At 35.0% G+C, this 19,586-nt stretch overlaps 1 protein-coding gene across 8 annotated transcripts in view; it reads right to left on the reverse strand.

Annotated features, from left to right (window-relative positions):
- LOC149542351 (callose synthase 3-like) overlaps positions 1–19,586 on the reverse strand; it is a 167,556-nt gene that overhangs the window by 114,871 nt on the left and 33,099 nt on the right. For all 8 annotated transcript variants that reach the window (XM_089797320.1, XM_089797319.1, XM_089797324.1 and 5 more), the window contains 6 exons: positions 19,142–19,279; positions 18,917–18,993; positions 18,732–18,822; positions 17,646–17,768; positions 17,431–17,548; positions 206–540 (listed from right to left, as the gene is read on the reverse strand). In XM_089797320.1, coding sequence (XP_089653446.1) covers positions 206–540; positions 17,431–17,548; positions 17,646–17,768; positions 18,732–18,822; positions 18,917–18,993; positions 19,142–19,279 — 882 coding nt within the window. The remainder of the gene's footprint in view (positions 1–205; positions 541–17,430; positions 17,549–17,645; positions 17,769–18,731; positions 18,823–18,916; positions 18,994–19,141; positions 19,280–19,586) is intronic.

The following is a 19,586-nucleotide window of genomic DNA, read 5'->3' on the forward strand; positions in this document are numbered from 1 at the left end:
AATCTCAACCAGCTTGACACAATTTTTTGAAATAAGCCAACCACATAAATCTAATTTCTGTAGTTATGATCAATATTCATTTTCTAACGGTTTTTATTATTTCTTTGGACTTGTAAACAAGAAAGCCTTTTTAACAAAAAAGAATACCATATTACATGGTTCTACTTCATAGCATCAACATGGAAACAATCTACTTTGTTCTTACCTGCGCCCACCACATCAGAATATTGACAATTTGCCAGTTTGTGCTCTCAATTTTCCGCCTCAACCAAGGGAAGAGAAAATATACCATTCCAAGTGCATTTGGAGCCAGATATAACACAACAGCTGAAACATACAATGAAGGGCTTTCCCATTTGTGTCCAAGCCAACCCTTAATAGTTTTTATGATCCCAGTAGGGTTATCATATGTATGAGCATAACTAACTGGAAGGATGATCACCCATCCAGCAGCAACCACCACTTTCAAAATGTATCTTACCACATCTGAAAGCTTCATGGTTTTCCTTGCCTTCCAGCTAAAAATTAGATCCAAAATGGCTGCAAAAGTTAACATCCAATAAGAAGAAACACTAATGTTGCTTATATTCATTTATGATAATAAAGATACTGTTGAAAACATGGTAATAAATACAAGAGATTGAGCTTTCACCAAATGCACATGATTTTCATAAGATTATTCTGTAGTTACTAAATGTGTCAAAAGCTGCATAGTTTTCACACAATGTTGCCAACTCCTTGTTATGTCATCCAGCAGAAAAATGGGCCAAAACAAATAATAAGTTGATTAACATCTTTATTAATCTAACTCATGAGAAAAATAAATGCAGGTCCATACAATATTTTTGCATTAGAACTGATAGAACCAAGTTTAGCACATTATTATGTCAAGTCTTACGAGATGTCAATCATAAAATCTAAAGAACACAAGAAAACTCAATATAATTGCATGCCAAGTTGCCAATTCAGGGACAGGTACTGGTTGCAGAATCAGGGATGTGTATGGAAAATTCACACACATGTGTGTGCACGCGCACACACACACACATATTTACATATATTTGATACAATTCAATAGTTTACCATGTAGGGTAAAAGGTCACTTATTGCATGTAGTATAGCAAGATATAACACAGAACAGATACTTTATTCATATAAGCAATATGCACTCCAATACTTACAATATGATTATGATGATTACAATGCTTATCCAAAGTCCCTTCCAGATGGTGTACATATACTTTCCTGAAGGGGTGACTCAACCATCACACACCCTTTCGGATACAATTCTACCCGTCGGCAATATAGAATTTACCGACAACATCATCCCCCCCAAAAAGTAAAGTCATCTCCTTAATATGTCGTACGATACTTTCTTGCTCCCAATAATGCTCTTGTATGTCCATATAGCCTTATGTTTTATCCTCTCTGCTGTACAGAAGGTCGTACAATGCTTTCTCCTTCACAGACAATGCATTTGTGTCCGTACGGTCTCTACCTTCCTGCTTGTCGTACAATTTATTGCAACATTTGTTGAGTTCCCATATCTCTGTATCCGCACGTTATGCCTCTACTGGTTGTGCAGTACCTTCTCCTTTGTCATATGGTATTCTAATTGTTTCCCTTCTATCACTACCGTATGGTGCCTCTCTCCCTCTATCTGTACGGTCGTACGGTGGTTGTTTGTGTAGATAGTTCCTCTTCGAACTTGGAAGGGCCGTACAGTGTACTATTTCTTCCACTAGTAGCTATACAATTCCAAATCTCTCCTACTTATGCTATGCTAATGTAAGAATCTCAAGGGCCGTACAGTACTCATTTTGTTTTAATTTAATATTCCTGTTCTTTATACTCATTACTTTCTTACTTCCGGCCCGTACTAAGGAAATATGCTCAACTTTTTATATATCATCCACATTTACTTATCTTACATATATACATTCTTTATCTATTATTTTTATACTTTTTCCAAGTTGTTCGAATGCAGAGACGCATTATTTCTTTCATAATAGACTTTTAGCTTCGACCCATTCACTGCATCAGCTACTTCCTTCCCGTCGAGCGTCCATAATTTTATTGCTCTGTTATCGCCCACTTCGCAGATTTAAAATGGCCCAACCCACTTTATTTTGAATTTGCCTAGTCTGATCTTGTTGCACCCATTATACTTCAACACTAGTTGTCTCGATTGAAATTTATTTAATTTTAAATGCCTATCATGCCATGCCTTCTGCCTCCTTTGTGTAACTTCTGTGGCCCACTATGCCTCCAGTCGTCACTCATCGAGTTTATTTAAATTATACAACCTCTCTCTCAGACTTTCCATATCTCCCAATTTGTTCTCGATCGCACTCTGTAAACTCGGTACACCATGAACTCCATCAGCTGCCACTCCTTGTCGTCAATAACTGTATTCTTGATTCTAGAACCTTCACTCCATACTACTATAGTTTTTATTAAGCCCTTCCTCTTTGTTTCCTGTGCAGACTGTACAATGTGGTTTCCTCATCATCGGTACCTTTCTACTAAACCCGTGGTGCAATGTAACCTTTTCTTTCCACCCGATCTGTTCATCGTGTACCGTACAGTGGAATCTTTCCTTTTTCTGGGTTTGTATAGTATGTTCTTCCTCTTGTATTGGCTATACAATATGTTCTTTCCTTCGGCTTCAGCCGTAACCGCCTTGCCTTCTTTCGCTTCTTTGTATACCTTCAAACATTCATTTTCCTCTCCTTTCTTACCTTCGTCAACCCTTAACATATTACAGCTCGAAAAGAGTTCACAATCCTCCATCTGCGAATGGAGTAGGCCATTCACCAAGTCCAAGTCATCATCATTAGACCCTCCTTCCAGTCTCAATACTCCCTCTTCATCAGGTTCCATTCTCTTCTTCCCCTTGTCGTCCCCTACACCTTCACCTTTGGAATCCGACAACACTACCTCCTCACCTATCGTCTATGTGTGTAAGTCGATTACGAATCTTCGGTCTCTACATTCCATGGATAGAGTATTTCATTTCCAATCATGTTTCACTTTCGCTTGCACCAACCAGCCCCGTCCAGGGATAGCATCATACCCTTTTCTTTTTAGCGGAATGACCACAAAATCTAATAGAAATGGTTGCGTTCCAATAGTTACCGATTGTGCCATCAGGGTTCCCAACGGCTTGATTCTGTATTGATCTGCAGTGAGCAACTGAAATGTAGGTGGCCACAACGTAGGTTGTCCCAACTTTTTCCATATATCTTCTGGTAACACATTTATGCCTGACCCTCCGTCCACAATTGTGTCTATTAGTATTGTTCCCAAGATACCCATATCTACTACTACCGGATGTCTTCCCATTGTGAGTGCCAGTAGCATTGGGTCTGTTGCAGTCATTCCACTACCATCCTTTCCTGTTTCCTCCATTGCTTTTGGGAATGGTGTCATATTTAGAATTGTCATCCGTAACTGAGGCATTGTAAGAAGGTCATTTAATTTTATTGGAACTTCTATTTGCATTACCTTCCTTATCATGTTTTGGTCAGCCAGGTTCCTCTTCAAGATGTCAGCAGTGTCTTTCACTTGTAATTTCTCCATTTCCATTTGTTTTTCCAACTCTGTGCGTGCTTGTTGCAACCTACATCAGGGTACTTTACCTTCTTTTCTTGTTTGCGAGTGATGGCTAGTATCTTCTCATCACATGCTTCGATGCTTAACAAGTTCACCCCTTGCTTAGGCCATTTCAAATCTCCGTGGTCTCCCAGCCCACACCATCTGCATAACAGCTACGGCATCGCCTTCGTGGTACAGTCTCTAGCGAAGTGCTCCCAGAGGTTGCACACACGACATTGTATCATCGATCGTCCACTCGCGTCATATTGTATCCGACTTCGTCCTCCATTGTTATCATTGTTATTATTATTACCACCCCTTCTATGTCGTTTATTGTTGCGATATCCTCCAGAGGTTGCATCATTGTTCGTGTTTGTTCCGATGGGCACTTCCTGCGTCAATAACACTTGTTGGTGTCCCTCTGACTTCATATTGAACGGACATTCCTTTATGGAATGTCCTGCAATCTGGCAAATATCAAAAAATTGTTTTTCTGGGCACGAGACCTTTGTGTGGCCTTCCTCTTTACAGTCCATACACCACAATTCCCCCTTCACCGAGCCAGGATTCTTTTCCAAATTTTTAAATTCTTTCATCATTCGTAGCATATCCTTCTGCAACGCTCAAACTTTCTTACTTGATTCTTCATCATTGCTGCTACTTTTAGATGATGAATTGTTTGAATCCGATGATTTATCGTCTGAATCCGACGATTTGTGCTTCTTCTTCTTGCTTGTTTTCTGTTCACTATCCATATCCATCGCCCAATTATTCGCATTTGCGTACGATGCTAGAGGTACGATCTCCATTTTCTTCTTCAAGGTCGGTCATAGCCCCTCAACAAACCATCATTTCTTTAATCCGTCAACTGGTGGGCTCTCCATCTTCCCCACCAACTCTTTTAGCCTTCTTGCATAGACACAGGTCATTTCATTCTTTCCCTACTTTGTGTTGTATATTTATGCTACAATTTCATTATCCTCCCTTAGCAGTGGGAACTCTGCAATGAACTCCTTCCTAACTTCTACCCATGTAGTTAGCTTCTGAGGATCTGCATCTGCAAACCAATACATTGCTATGCCCCGTAGGGTCATTGGAAATTGTCGGACCCAATCATCATCATCTGTTACACCATTTGTTGTCCATACTGTTTCACAAGTCTTGCAGTGTCTAATCAGATCTGTCATCCCATCACCATTAAACTTCGGCAATTCCTCCTTTGGTCCTATCATTGCTACTTTATTTTGATTTTGCGGTACCTGTTGTGTACTCGCCCTATTCTAAGCACCCGCGTTGTTCTAAGCACCCACATTGTTCTGCACAACAGCGTTGCTTCGGACAACCATTCTATTTCCAACAACCGCGTTACCTAGTGAGAAAAGATTTTCCTCAAGCGAAGTTGTTCGATTCTCTGCCTGTATCCGTTCGTCGGGTGTAATAGGAACGAAGAGTTCACTCCACACTCTTGCTTCTTCGGCACTTCGAGTCATGCGAGTTACTTCCCTTCCATTTGGATTCTCTACCCTCGACATATACAAGTTAAGGAACTCCTCCCTTGTCTCCACCAAATTCAATCGTTGTCTAGTCTCTTCTGGCAATTCCTTGGCACTCCTTGATCTGCTAGGTGAATTCAATCCCTCCGCCTGTGCTCCTTCACCCCCTCGGTGTCTGTCGGCAATCTGCTGAAGCTTCTATCTGCGCTCCACCTATTGTGCTAAAATTAAAACTTCCTATGCTATGCGTATTTCATCCTTATCTTTTATCTTATTCCTATCCTTGTTAAGAGAATTCAGCATTAATCTTCATAACACTTCCTTCGTTCAAAGTTCGACTAGCAACGGTGCCAAATGTTTACTGTTTAGGCTAAAAGGTCACTTATTGCATGTTGTATAGAAAGATATAACATAGAACAAATATTGTATTCATATACGCAATATGCACTCCAATGCTTACAATATAATTATGATGATTACAATGCTTATCCAAAGTCCCTTCCAGACGGTGTACATATACTTTTCCGAAGGGGTGACTCAACCGTCACGCGCCCTTTCGGATAACAATTCTACCCGTCAACTACAATATAGAATTTACCAACAACATCAATTATATCCTAAATACATATTCAAGACTTCAAACATATGATAAAATTAAGTTAAAAGCATGATACTCATAAATCCATACTTGCCAATAAAATTATAAATAAAATACATCATATTCATAACTTGTCCAACACTCAAAATGTCCTTGCACAAAAAAAATTCAAATTACAAACCAAATTTCATCTTTAGCATTCATGCTCATCTTCATCATGATCATAGGCATCAAGGTCAACATTAGGTTCAAAGTCATTTGGACCACAAACCATGTGAGCTACAATTCGGCATGGAGTGTGGTCATACCTATGTTACCATGATAATACTATAGAAGAATCCAGCATTGCCAGCAAATTTATAAATAAAATACCTCATATTTGCACATGATTTTGGGGGATCCAAAATAGTTATATAAGGCATATGGGGCACATTTTCTGGCACAACAGCTCTAGCTGCACCCAAGTTCAGCCAGGGCCCCAAAGTTACTACCACAGGAACCTAGGTCGAACCTAGGGTAGAACCAAATTGAAACACGAATTAAAACAAGGGAGCAAGGTAGCTAAGGTATGAATAATTAAAATTTCAAATACTGTGAGTTTCAAGATCACATCACATGTGTAATGTTTGAACTACAGCTCTTATGTTCTGTAGATGCATTAATTTCTTCTTTCTTACTTTTTTTGTAGAACTATAAATTTCTTCTTAGCTGAGTCCTAGCTGAGTTTTTTGTTGAGTACCAAGTCTAAGTTCTATTTTGGGCTTTTGGGCTGCCAAGCTCATACCAAGTCAACCTTTCAAACTTAAGTGAAAAACATCGTAATCTAAGTTACCGATTCGAGTTCAAGCATTGATTCAAGTTCGTGGGTCTGGGTCAAAAAAAAAATTGAATTTCGGTCCGTCGGTGAGTTCGTGAGTATATATATACAAAAAAAAAAAAAAAAGAGAAACCGGCAGGTCCTCCCAAGTTCGTCGTTGGTCCTCCTAGGTTCACCGCGATTTTAGGCAAAGACCTTATTTTGGACTGTAGATCCGCTTGGGTCCTCACCAACGTCAACCCAAGTAAACCCATGGTCCCCAACAGAGACCCTTCTCGAACCCAGGCTCGAATCTGAACCTGGACCCCGACCCAAGCTCTAGGATCCGAACCTTAGTTTTGTAGAGCCAGAAACACAAGGGATTTGGATCACATCGATCAATCCCATCAAGTTGGCCTTAACCGGTTGGATATCCCAGCATCGAGCAAGTAAGGCTCGTAGGATTCCAATCTACGGTTTTGGGAACCAATAGAGTCAAAGATATAACAAGGCAATGTAATCAAATCAATCTTCAAAGATTAAACCAACTTTTTTGTAAGCTCGTATTACGGTAGTTATCAAATTATCATATATTTGTTGTGTAATTAGAGGGTATGCCCTCTAAAGACCCCATAAACTTCTAGGGGGCATATGCACATTCTAGAACAAGACTCCGATCCAAGGCTACACTGGGGGCTTTCTTCCCTATTCTTTTTCCCTCAGTGTGTGCACTTTGAACAAGGTAAAAACAAAATGTAAAATAATCCTAAAATATAATATATAGGGCATTTGCCTTTTACCAATCATAGAAAGAAAAACATATCATATAATCTATTATCAATTAAATAATAATTAAATAAATTATAATTAAATTATAATAAAAATAGAATGAATGAATAAATAAATAAAATTAACTACCGAAAAGATTATGTAAAAAGTATGTTACCTTTTTAAATAGGATTTAATAATAAATGATAATAAACTTAAAAGAGATAAGTAAATAAATAATATAATATAAAACAACATGAATTCACTAAATCTAATGAAAGGTCAAGAGATATTTAATAAAGAATTGTGGCTCCTTCAAAAAATGATATAAAAGGCAAGGGAGTTCATTTGAAAGAGGAGGGAATGAGAAGAGAGAAAAAGATAGCAGTTAAAGAAGGATTAATGGAAGGGGAAAGGAATGAGAAGAAAATATCAGAGACTTATTTCAACAGGTTACAATGATGAAAGGATGTGACTCTTTGAAAAAGTTTTAATTATGAATGGTTCTAATTCTTTGAAAAGGTTGTAGTTATGAAGTGTTGTGACTTTTTGAAAGGATTATGATTATGAAGGGATGTGACCTTTCAGAAGGACACAGATGAATACTCATTACCATTTCAAATAAGGGAGGAGGAAGGGAAGTATACGAGTATCAAGACGATTCTATGATTACATAGAATGTTGAAGAGACAACAAACATAGAAACAAGATAATACTTTCCATTTCTACGAAGGAAAGGCACAAGTCATCATTCACAATAAGGACAAAAGCAGATTCGAATGAGATATATCATGGAAGTAAGGAAGACATATAGTGGACCAACTCCCATAAAGGTGAGTAAAGGTATGTTATATATTTGAAAGATATTCTTCACCTTCTTGTATAATATGTATATGATGGCTACATATATAAGCACATATACATAGAAATACACATTAATTGGGAATAATGATATTTACTGTTTATATAAATTTGATATTATGTTCATTACTTGAATATAAGAAATAATTATTCAAATTGACATATAAATGTTAGTGTAGGGTTTGGGATCGTCTCTATATGAATGGCTCACATGCGATACATGTAACCTCATAGGATTTAATAATAAATGATAATAAACATAAAACAAATAAGTAAATAAATAATATAATGTAAAATAATATAAATTACTTAAATCTAATGAAAGGTCAAGAGGTTTTTAATAAAGAATTGTGACTCCTACAAAATAAAATATAAAAGAGAAAAGAGTTCATTTGAAAGTGAATGGAAGGAGAGAGAATAAGAAAGGAGTTCATGCAGGATTAATGGAAGAGGAAAGGAATGAAAAGAAACTAAGAGACCTTTTGAAAAGGGTGCAATGACAAAAGGAAACGTTGTAATTATGAATGGTTGTGACTCTTCGAAAAGTTTGTAGTTATGAAGTGTAGTGAATTTTCGAAAGGATCATGATTATGTAGGAATGTGACTTTTCAAAAGGGCATAGATGAATATCGATTACCATTTCACATAAGGGAGGAGGAAGGTAAGTATAGGAGTAACAAGAAGATTATATAACTACATAGATTGCAAAAGAGACAACAAACATAGAAACAAGATAATACTTTCCATTTCTACATAGGAGAGACATATCGCATCATTCGTCATAAAGACAAATGGAGATTCGATTGACATATCACATGGAAGGCCAAAAGAGAGGCACATCGAATCATTCACCATAAGGACAAAAGGAGATTCAAAAGAGATATAACATGGAAGGTAAGAAAGACATATAATAAATTAACTCCCATAAAAGTATCTTATATATTTAAAAGTTTTTCTTCACCTTATTGTATAGTAAGTATATGATGGCTCTATATATATATATAAAGCACATATACATAGAAATACACAATAATTCTAGATAATGATATTTTGTGTTTATTTAAATTTGGTATTATGTTCATTCCCCGAATATAACAAAAAATTATTCAAATTCACATATAAATGTCAATGAAGGGTTTAGAGTCTCCTCTATTGAATGGCTAAGATGTGATAAATGGAACCTCGTAAGATTTAATAATAAATGATAATAAGCTTGAATTAAATAAGTAAACAAATAATATTATATAAAAATTAAAATAGTATAAATTATCTAACTCTAATGAAAGGTCAAGACAATTTTATAAAAGGAATTGTGACTCCCCCAGAAAACAATTTAAAAGAAAAGAGACTTCATTTGAAAGAGAAAGGAAGGAGAAGAGCAAATAGGAGTTAAAGAAGGATTAATGGAAGAGGAAAGGAGTGAGAAGGGAATAAAAGACTTTTTCAAAAGGTTGCAATGATAAAAGGATGTGACTCTTCGTAAAGGTTGTAGTTATTAATGGTTGAGACTCTTTGAACTGTTTGTACTTATGAAGTCTAGTGACCTTTCAAAAGGATTATGATTATGAAGGGATGTGACTTTTTAGAAGGACATAGATGAATATCAATTACCATTTCAAATAAGCGAGGATGAAGAGAAGTATAGCAGTATCAAAAGGGTTATATCATTGCATATAATGTGGAAGAGACAACAAACATAGAAACAAGATAAGGACAAAACGAGATTTGAATGAGATATAACATGGAAGCTAAAGACGACATATAATAGACTAACTCCCATAAGGTAAGTAAAGATATGGTATATATTTAAAATATTTCCTTAACTTATTATGTAATAAAAATATGATGGCTATATATATAAGCATATATACAATAGAAATACACATTAATTCAGAATAATGATATTTAGTGTTTATTTAAATTTCATAATATGTTCATCAACTGATTATGGAAACAACTATTCAAATTCACATATAATGCCAGTGTAGGGTTTGGGGTTGTCTTTATATAAATGGCTAAGATGGGATATATGAAACCTCATGGTGCTAGTGCGCGGGGTCGGTACAATCCTCTTAACAAATGGCTAATAGTGCCAGTGCGAGAGATTAGTCTAACCCCCTATGAATCCCCAAATGAGATTGTCATATTAGCGCCAGAACATTTTAATGATGTAAAAATATGCATATCCAATTGGCCTTGGACAAAGGATGCCATGTCCAAGAAGAAACCTTAGTGGTGCACTCTAGAGAAGACAGCGAGATAACTAAGGGTTAGGAAACTTGATCTGGAGACATTCTTAAGTTTTGGGGTTAGAAATGCGGTAGCATTTCACCTAGAATATTATAATTAAGCTTCTTATTATTTAGCTCTAAAATGTATTAAGGACTTATTACACAACCTAAGCTAACTCTAGTAGCAAGCACACTACATGATAATGGTAAGTCCGCCATAGGTGGAAGTCCTACTTAAGGTGGAAAAGTCATAATATGATAACAGCACCAAGAGTGGGAATGTTCCTATGTGGTCACTAAGTAATGTATGTTTAGAACATGGGAGAATGACACACTAGGTGTAACAATCAAGCACACCAATGCCCTACCTTAAATGAAACTTAGGGAGGATGTATTGACACAATGAAAGATAGGTCTTGGCTACTAGGATATGGTAGGTACACAAGTGCAAACGCATACAATCTCTTGCAAATGAATAAAAGAAGAAAACCCAATGTAACAAAACTCCTCTGCAAAGAAGAGATGAAAACACAAAATACTCAAAGAGTAACGAGAAAGACAAAACCCAGGTGAGGAAAATGGTCCCCCCATTATAGAGAATGGAGAAGGTGGATGACACAACCCATAGAATGTAGATTTTCCTAAAAGCTTAACATAATCTAGTGATGTAGAACAATGGTCCACCCATTGGGAAGGAATAGAGATAATACTGCCCAGAGAAAGTTAAAGTACCATTATAGAATTTTTCAATGAAAGGCAACTAGGAATGTCACAATGCAATGAGAATAAGACTAAAATCAAAGAGACACTTGCATGAGCATCAAATCAATACTCTCAAACTACAAATTGATACATTCCAATCTCAACTAAAGAGATGTACAAGTCTCACGATACACAGCTTGACCAACTGAATACAGGAAAACTACACGCAAAGAAGACAAAGTAAATTGAAGATTGTGACACTTTATGATAGTACTTATACAACATAGCTCATACAAAGATCACAACAATGATGTTGCAAATCTGCAAACATAAAGAAGTCATTCAAAAGTTCACACTGAAATAGTTGACCATTAAAAACACCTTCATTTGGGATGTTATCAAGAAAACAAGAACAACAAGCCCCTATTTTTCACTACATGTAAGAACAGACAATTCACCATATATAATTTGTGGTCAAAAACTTTGTGTTCCAAAATTTACTTATTTAAAAGTACATTTTTTTTAAAACACAATTTAAAAAAATTAAATATATTTTACTATTAAAAAGGTAATCTAATTTTTTTTATTTCCTTTTCTAACACTTCCCATTTGGTTAATGTTAGTTGCCACAATCAATGTGAAAAACCAAACTAAGATCTATACATTAGAATCACAAAAAATAGCACAAAAGCCCATGTGTTCAAACTACAATTTCTATTCACAATCACTACAAATTAATAGCACCACTATTAAGTACACAAAATATCATTCACTTTCAAAAAAATTGCACCTAGTAAGCAATTCAGACAAGTCCAAATGAGGCACTAGGAGTTGCAAAAATTAGAATTACTTGATTTTACGAAAAATTCAATCATTGAAATAAAAAACCGCTTGCAGCACCATGTAGAGCATCAAATTCTAGCACAATCAAAAAAGCATTTGAAAAGGAATTTGAATGACTGAGATATTGTTGCTTGAAAATCCTCTCCAAGATATAAAGTAATTATAATGCTCGTGTCGCCACTAGGAGTGAATTTGTTCTATCGTCTCTAGGTCAACTATGCCAATTTTGATGAATTGATAGTTGATCTTAACTACTTTGAGTTTTCGAAATCCAATAGTGACATTGGATTTGACCAAGCAAACTGAAATTTTGATTTACAATGCAAAGCTACGATAAATATCCACAAACTACACCAAAAATCTCTCAAAATGAATAACCAATAGCACTCAATTAGCTCTAGTAGCATGTAAGATTTGGCTATAGAGATAGCCACCCTAAATCTGGAAGACTAGATGGAAAGCACAATAACAAAAGAGACTAAATATAAGAAGAATGAATTGTATTCTCACTAAGAATGCAATAAAATAACATGAATTAACTGAACTGAATTGAATTGAATTGAATTAAATCAAATGGTACATTGGAGACCCCTTTGGTTGAATAGGCGAAGGTAAGACACAAGAAGTCATAAGATTATGACAAGTGTAAAAATCTTATGACGTGATATATAAATTTTAAAGTGATAACTTATCACAGACCTAAAATGGCAAAGTGATAGTGTAACACAAGTAAATCACCCTCCAAATGTGAACAATTGATATCGTCAAATGGCTATTAAAGGTAGGTCACCCTTGAACAAAGAAAAAAAATGATTGTGAAACACATCTATTAGAGTTGGATCACCCTCCAAAACTGGAAACGTGATAAAGTGATAAGTCCACCAAAGGTGGAAGCCCCACTTAGGGTGGAAATGTGATAATGTAATAACACGACCAAAGGTGGGAATATTACTATGTGATCTCTAAATTAAACTTAAGTGCATGTTTGTTTGGAACCTAGGAGAATGGCCCTAGTGGAACTATTAAACACACCAATAAAATTTATAGGCTACGAAATACACCACATAGAAGTTAAATAGAGTTGAATCATTAGTTTATAGTTTGATACTATCATAAGCCCATTGTGCTAGTATAGAATGAATACAAGCAAATAGAATCACCATTCTATGTTTACACTTTGGTTATCATGAGAAAGGGCCAATCTCTAACAAAACACAATATGTGTCTCCCATGATAAAAATAAGGACACAAAGACCTAATAGTGTTGAGTTGAGTTTCCTAGAATCTCGAAATTGTAATGCCATTTTAAAATATAATGCTAAATTTACACTTTCTACCAAGAGATTGAAAATTCTATTGTAATCATAGTTCTCAAAAGACAAATAGAAATATAGAAGATTGGCACCAATACCAGTATGTCATCTCCTTCAAAGCCAAGAGACACATACTTAGAGAGGCCAAAAATAGTGTGTGTGCATATCCATCTATCCATATATATAAACAACTCGAAAAAGCAATAACTTATAATCTAAGTTACACGGGTACCTCCCCCCCCTGCCACCCTTCACACCAAGAAAAGTTCAAACCAATTCGTAGTCATGGTCCGGTTCAAACTTGGTTTGACCAAGGTATTGCTCTTGCCCTACGGGTTCGAACTAGGATTGAACTTGGGCAAACCAACACCAAAAATTTTGAACACAGTTTGAACCCGCAGCAAACTGGGCCTCGCAAAAGGCTGGAAAATGTTTGTTTAGGCAAAAAATAAATGTTTTTTGGCGCCCACAACCCTAAAAGTTGTTATGAATTACTTTTGATGGCCTCTCATTATCATTTTATTATGAAGATTGAAGAACTTAGAACATTAATAAATTTCCATTCCATTCGTTAAACAATGAACGTGAAACAATGATACTTGAACTTGATATTTTAAATGTTTTGAATCTATGATGTTGAAGTTGATTGAACTATGTTACTGTATGATGATATGATCGCTATGATTACAAGTTTAACTGTTTGTGGTGTTTCAAAGTTTTTGTTGTTTAAATGTGTTTATGCTACTATGCTACATTCTAATTTTAACTCATGCTTCATAAAAATGTGTGTATATATATATATATATATATATATATATATATATATATATATATATATATATATATATATATATATATATTTATTTATTTATTTATTTATTTATTTATTTATTTATTTATTTATAATTTTTACATGTTTTTGTACTAACAAACCCAAACGAACTTAAACCCCTTTCCAAAATTTTGACGAACTTGCGAACCAATTCTTGAATTTTGCACTTGGAACCGAACCCGAACTGGAAACTTAGCTTATGATCTAAATAATTTTAAGGTTGTCATCCAAGAGATCCGGACAAAAAAAAAGAATGTAAAATACTTTGACTTGGATGTTGAAATGGTGCCAACTAAAGAGGCTTATGAGCCCTAAAGGCTATTACACATTCAAGCATCTAGACAATGGAAATAGTTGATGGTGGAGAACAAACAAGACACAACTACATAAGCAATTCGGTGAACAATTTTGCACTATTCATGTCCCCCTTTAAGCTCATTGGAGGGAGAACTGAGTATTGATGGTTTGTCTAAAGTTGTTTTTCACTCTCTGTGGTAGATTGCTATTTCTACCACCCAATGTAGTACAGAGCAAAGAGAAAATCCATTATCATAATTAAAAGATATTGGATGGTAAATTAGCTAAATTATGAAGATTTTTTGTTATATCATAAAACTTATAATTTTCAATTTTAATTTTAACCTTAAAATCCAGACTTCAAAATCATAATTTCAAGAGACTAATTTTTTTCCTAGACCTAAATTTCTAACATTCTAAGTTTCTTAAATCTAACCTAAAATTTTCAAGTTTCATCTTTATGTTATAACTTTAAAATTACAATTTTATGTTTTAGTTTTTGAAAACCTAAAATTAAATATTATAAGTTTAAGGGACTATTTTTTTTAAAACTATTAAGATTATATGTTTGTTAGTTCTGACCTAAGCTTTCAAAGTATCTTGTGCATACTTACCCAATGTAGAGAAAGAAAGATAAACCAAATAAAAACCTGAAAATGGCCTCTTAAGTTGCTATTTCAATTTTCAAAGACTATAACATCACAGCTACTATGATCACTCTAGTGTGTTTGATGTCACTTGTATCACTGTAATCAATGTAAAGTAGAATCAAAATGTCAATGGCTTCTATCACTTTAAACACAGCGCTCATTGGATTTTGATGATTTCTCAACTCCATGCTCATAAAGGGAATAAAACAATAAATTATAACTTAATTGGCATCATGTGTTTGTTATAAACAAGGTAGCACACACAACTAGAGGGACTAGGGGTGAATCGGTTGTGTCCCAAAACTTGATACCTTCACCAATTCAACAACATCAGAGCTCAGATTTGAAAGATAAACAATAGAGCACAAAAATAAACAACACCTCAACACATAGCGCCAAAATTTGTTGTGTGCAAACTCAATTAAGGGAAAAATCATGGTGGGGATCAAACCTACTAGATGATGTACTAGCACAAATACCATGTTAAAGGTACTAAGGGAATGTATGTGCATTCATGCACAGTGCCTAGACCTCATTGCCCAAAATACAACAGGGCAAAAAACCTAAGATTAAAACAAGGGCAACAACCCAAAATTGACTACAATCCACAAAATTATGAACTGACCGATAGCATCTCTAATATGCCAATATGGCTCCAATGAAGTGCAACAACTCGCTGTCACAATAACAGCTTCCATTTACACCTCTTCACTTAACCTTTGACACAACATGTTCACACATCTTCTCATCTATCCACATGCACATACTCTCCATCTCATTTACACAAATGATTTCATCTTAATATAGATTACACAAAATTTGTAAACATCAACAAGGTAAGCCTTAACCATAACCTTAATTATACAAATTACATTACAATTATCAAAGCAATCCAAAACATGATAGCTAAGACATTGCAAGGACCCAAGCAATCAATCTCAAACACACCACTATCCACAAATCAAGCCATGATCCATTGCAACACACTATCTCACCAAAACGGCAAAGATCTCAGCAAAATAATAACACGCCTAAACAAATCTGTTGAATCCAGTCACATAATGCAATGTGATCCAACAACAAGAATGAGAATCGACCTAGAAACATTAAGAAGCAACCTAAAATACTATATCAGCAACATAAACAACTCTACCTCAAAACACACCAGTACTGATCACCGTGAACATTAAACAGCAACATCTATCATTAAAGAAAAATGGCTTGCCAATATCCAAATCACGATCTATTCTCGCTGAGGTCACACATCCATGTCCTAATCTCACCACCACGTTAGCATCAGAAAATATTGCATGACTGATCCAAGCTAATCAAAAAACTACAACATTGTCATCTCCAGAATAACCAGAAATACAGTCTCTAATTAACAAATTGTAACTCACTTGGACCATAACTCAAACCTCTAAATATTGGTATAGATCAACTAGAGACAACCCTCTAACCATCTGTAATTGCGCATCATCTGATTCTCCATACAGAAAACATATTGATCCAATCACTCCACTAAACAAACAGAAAACGCTGTTAGAAATAAAAAAATATGTTGACATCATAGACAAAACATCGATGTCAGAACATATAGTGCGACAGTCCCAACAATCCCAACAGTTTTTGGGTTTTTTACATTTTTTAGGATTTTTCATTTCATTTTGAGAATTTTTTTCATTAAGAACATTTAAAAGTGAGAATGGGACATCACGTGTCATGAGGGAACCTCTCCATGCTAGAGATGTGTCCCAGACCTAGTAGACCCTACCCTAAAACTATGATTTAATATATTGGGATGTTATATCTCATAAGAGCATTTTAGGAAGTTCGTTTGGCATCAAAACAATTGATGATGATTTTTCACCAATTACTATGTTCTCATTATTTATTAAATGGATATCTCTTATCATTCTAGAATAACCTCTTAGAAATGCTTATTAGGAATGCATATGTTAGCGACATTTTGCAGTATTTGTTCTCTCATAAGGAAAACCTATAAAAAAAAACTAAAAAGTCAATAACATCATGGGAAACATTAACTCAAGGAGAAGAAATTAGTTGGTTTTTCTAAAAACGTGAAAATAAGGTGCCACAGCTTCACCTTAGTGATAGACAAAAAAATCCATTGCAATCCTTATATAGAAATATAATGATCAATAACCCATGACACCATTTTCGGATGGCAGCTCACAATCAGAAAAATTCAAAAGGAGTTTTCTCTAATTACTATGTTCTGATTATGGCTTAAATACATGTCTCTTACTCTGGTATGAAAGAATTATAATTTTACCGGAATGCATGTGTTGGTGTTGGTTACGGGAAAGATATACAAGACCATCCATAAGAACCAATAAACAGACGTCAACCTTTGTATTACATATCCAATCATTAATTTCCATTGAAATAATTTGATCATCTGCTGTATAAAAAGAAGCATGTATACCTTGTAGGAACTTTAATATTGCAGCTGTAATAAAAACGCTTAAAACCTTCTTGAAAATTTCTCCTTTAAATAATCCTGTTGGTTCACCCGAACCATTACAAGCAAGAATTATCATGGCCTGAATATCCATTTGCAAAAATCATATTAGTTGTTAGGGAACAAATGATGTAAGCCTGGTTAGATATCATGTGATGATTTCAAAAAGTATTATGTACCTGCAAGGACAAAATGTAAAATGTCCACATTCTATCAAAGCTTCGAAAAAGGTGCCAAAAGGAACGAATTTCAACAAAATTTGTCTTTCCCAGCCATCCTTTTGTGTCATTTGTTAAAACAGTCTGCACCATGGAAAAAGCTAACAGTTATAAGAAAAACAAGAAACACAAACTGTAATTAATCATTGTGTTGAATATCTTTATTTCAATTTAAGAAATTGTGATCAATGAAGAGTTTCTTTGAGTGAGCTTTCGCAGCTAAAATTGGCTTCATCTTCACTCTAACTATTCACTTTTAGACAAAAAGAGTTTGCACTGTTCATTTACACTGAAACCTATTAATATTTATTTTGCCCATTACTGAGAAATGCACACATCTTTCTAACAGTTAAGACATATTTTGGAGCTGTTGCTAGTTTTCTTTGAAGAGAAAACTTTGGTATGAGACTCTTTGTCATTTCTGACAGGCCCTTCAAATGCTGTAGGATTTCAATGTCATACAGTCTGATATGCTTCAAGAATCTGACTGAGTTGAAGATCTCAACAGAGGCCAAAATATGTGAGCGCTAGTGCAGATTTGATAGAGCAGGACAAGTAACCAGCCTTATCACTACAATGGACTAATTTATTTAGTTGTCAATTCTTTATACAAAAGGACACATAAGGCACACAATATCACAAAAAAATTATCATTTTCTCCACATTTCCCTAGCGAGCATACTACCTATTTTAGACATTCTCTTGCATATAAATTCATGGGCATAAACCAGTATTGCCCATCCTAGGCAACACCACTTCATGGACCAGAGACAGCGAATCACACACAAATAGTTTTGATATTCCAAAAATTTCAATGGCGTTACCAAATAGACACGTTTCAAAGGTCCCCTTAAATAATTGCTAAGATATTAGCAATTTAACTCCTGACATAATATTAGAAACATGTTTCATAAAACAAAACGGGAACAGTAAATAAACATACAAATTAATATTTTCAAACAATTCCTTTTACGCTTCTGAACTAAAGAAATAACTTCTGAAACTTCTGTAAAAAACATGCTTATGGACGTATCTATTAAGTACTACCTTCTTATTGTAATATCTCTCTTCTGATGGTGTCTTGAAAAAATCTGCATCATGATGCATTGGCCATCCTAGCCGAAAACAATCTACTGACCTGTTAATTAAAAATGAGATGCCACAACATTAGATTTAGATTGTAACTCTAAGCAAGTGAATCCTAACAAATATTTGATTAACCTTAGTCATACCAGAAATATTCATTCAAATCATCATAGTTTCTCCATTGCGAATGTTTTCCCCTTCCATTTATGCTTTTCTCAGCCTCCTATTAAAGTGAAATCAACAGGCTATAAACATACATCTATGTAATGAACCCATTCCAGAATGAGAAAATGTATATTAACAGTTCATAACGTGTATGACAGCATAAGATATGAGAACATATGTAATGCTGCATGCAATGCGTGTATTACCTTCTCAATAACTTGATAGATGGGAGTAACAACTTTTCTTAGAAATGACTCCTCATCACCTCCATATGCTGGTTTTATATGTTCTCCAGTTGTAGAACTCACATTTCCCGCTAACATCCCATAAAGCTCATATGCCATCTATACAGAAAACAGATCAATTCGCACAGATAATTTGCAAGCATTATCAACACAAAGATTAGATACTAGTATTGCTGACCCTAGTTGCAAGAAAAATAATATTGTATAGCTCATATATGATTTAACATGAAAACAGGTCAATGCCCCAAAGATATTTTGCAAGCATCCACTACACAAAATTAGTTGTTCTTATTGCTGATCCTAGTTGCAAGAAACACAATATTCAGCTATCCTGGTAACTGGAATGTAGGCTGAGAATGCATATTCTTAATACCAACTTCTGGCATGTGTTTCTTTCCTGTGTTGA

The sequence above is a fragment of the Cupressus sempervirens genome, chromosome 8 (assembly GCF_028749045.1).
Source record: "Cupressus sempervirens isolate cs-2001-9-10 chromosome 8, ASM2874904v1, whole genome shotgun sequence".
NCBI lineage: Eukaryota > Viridiplantae > Streptophyta > Pinopsida > Cupressales > Cupressaceae > Cupressus > Cupressus sempervirens.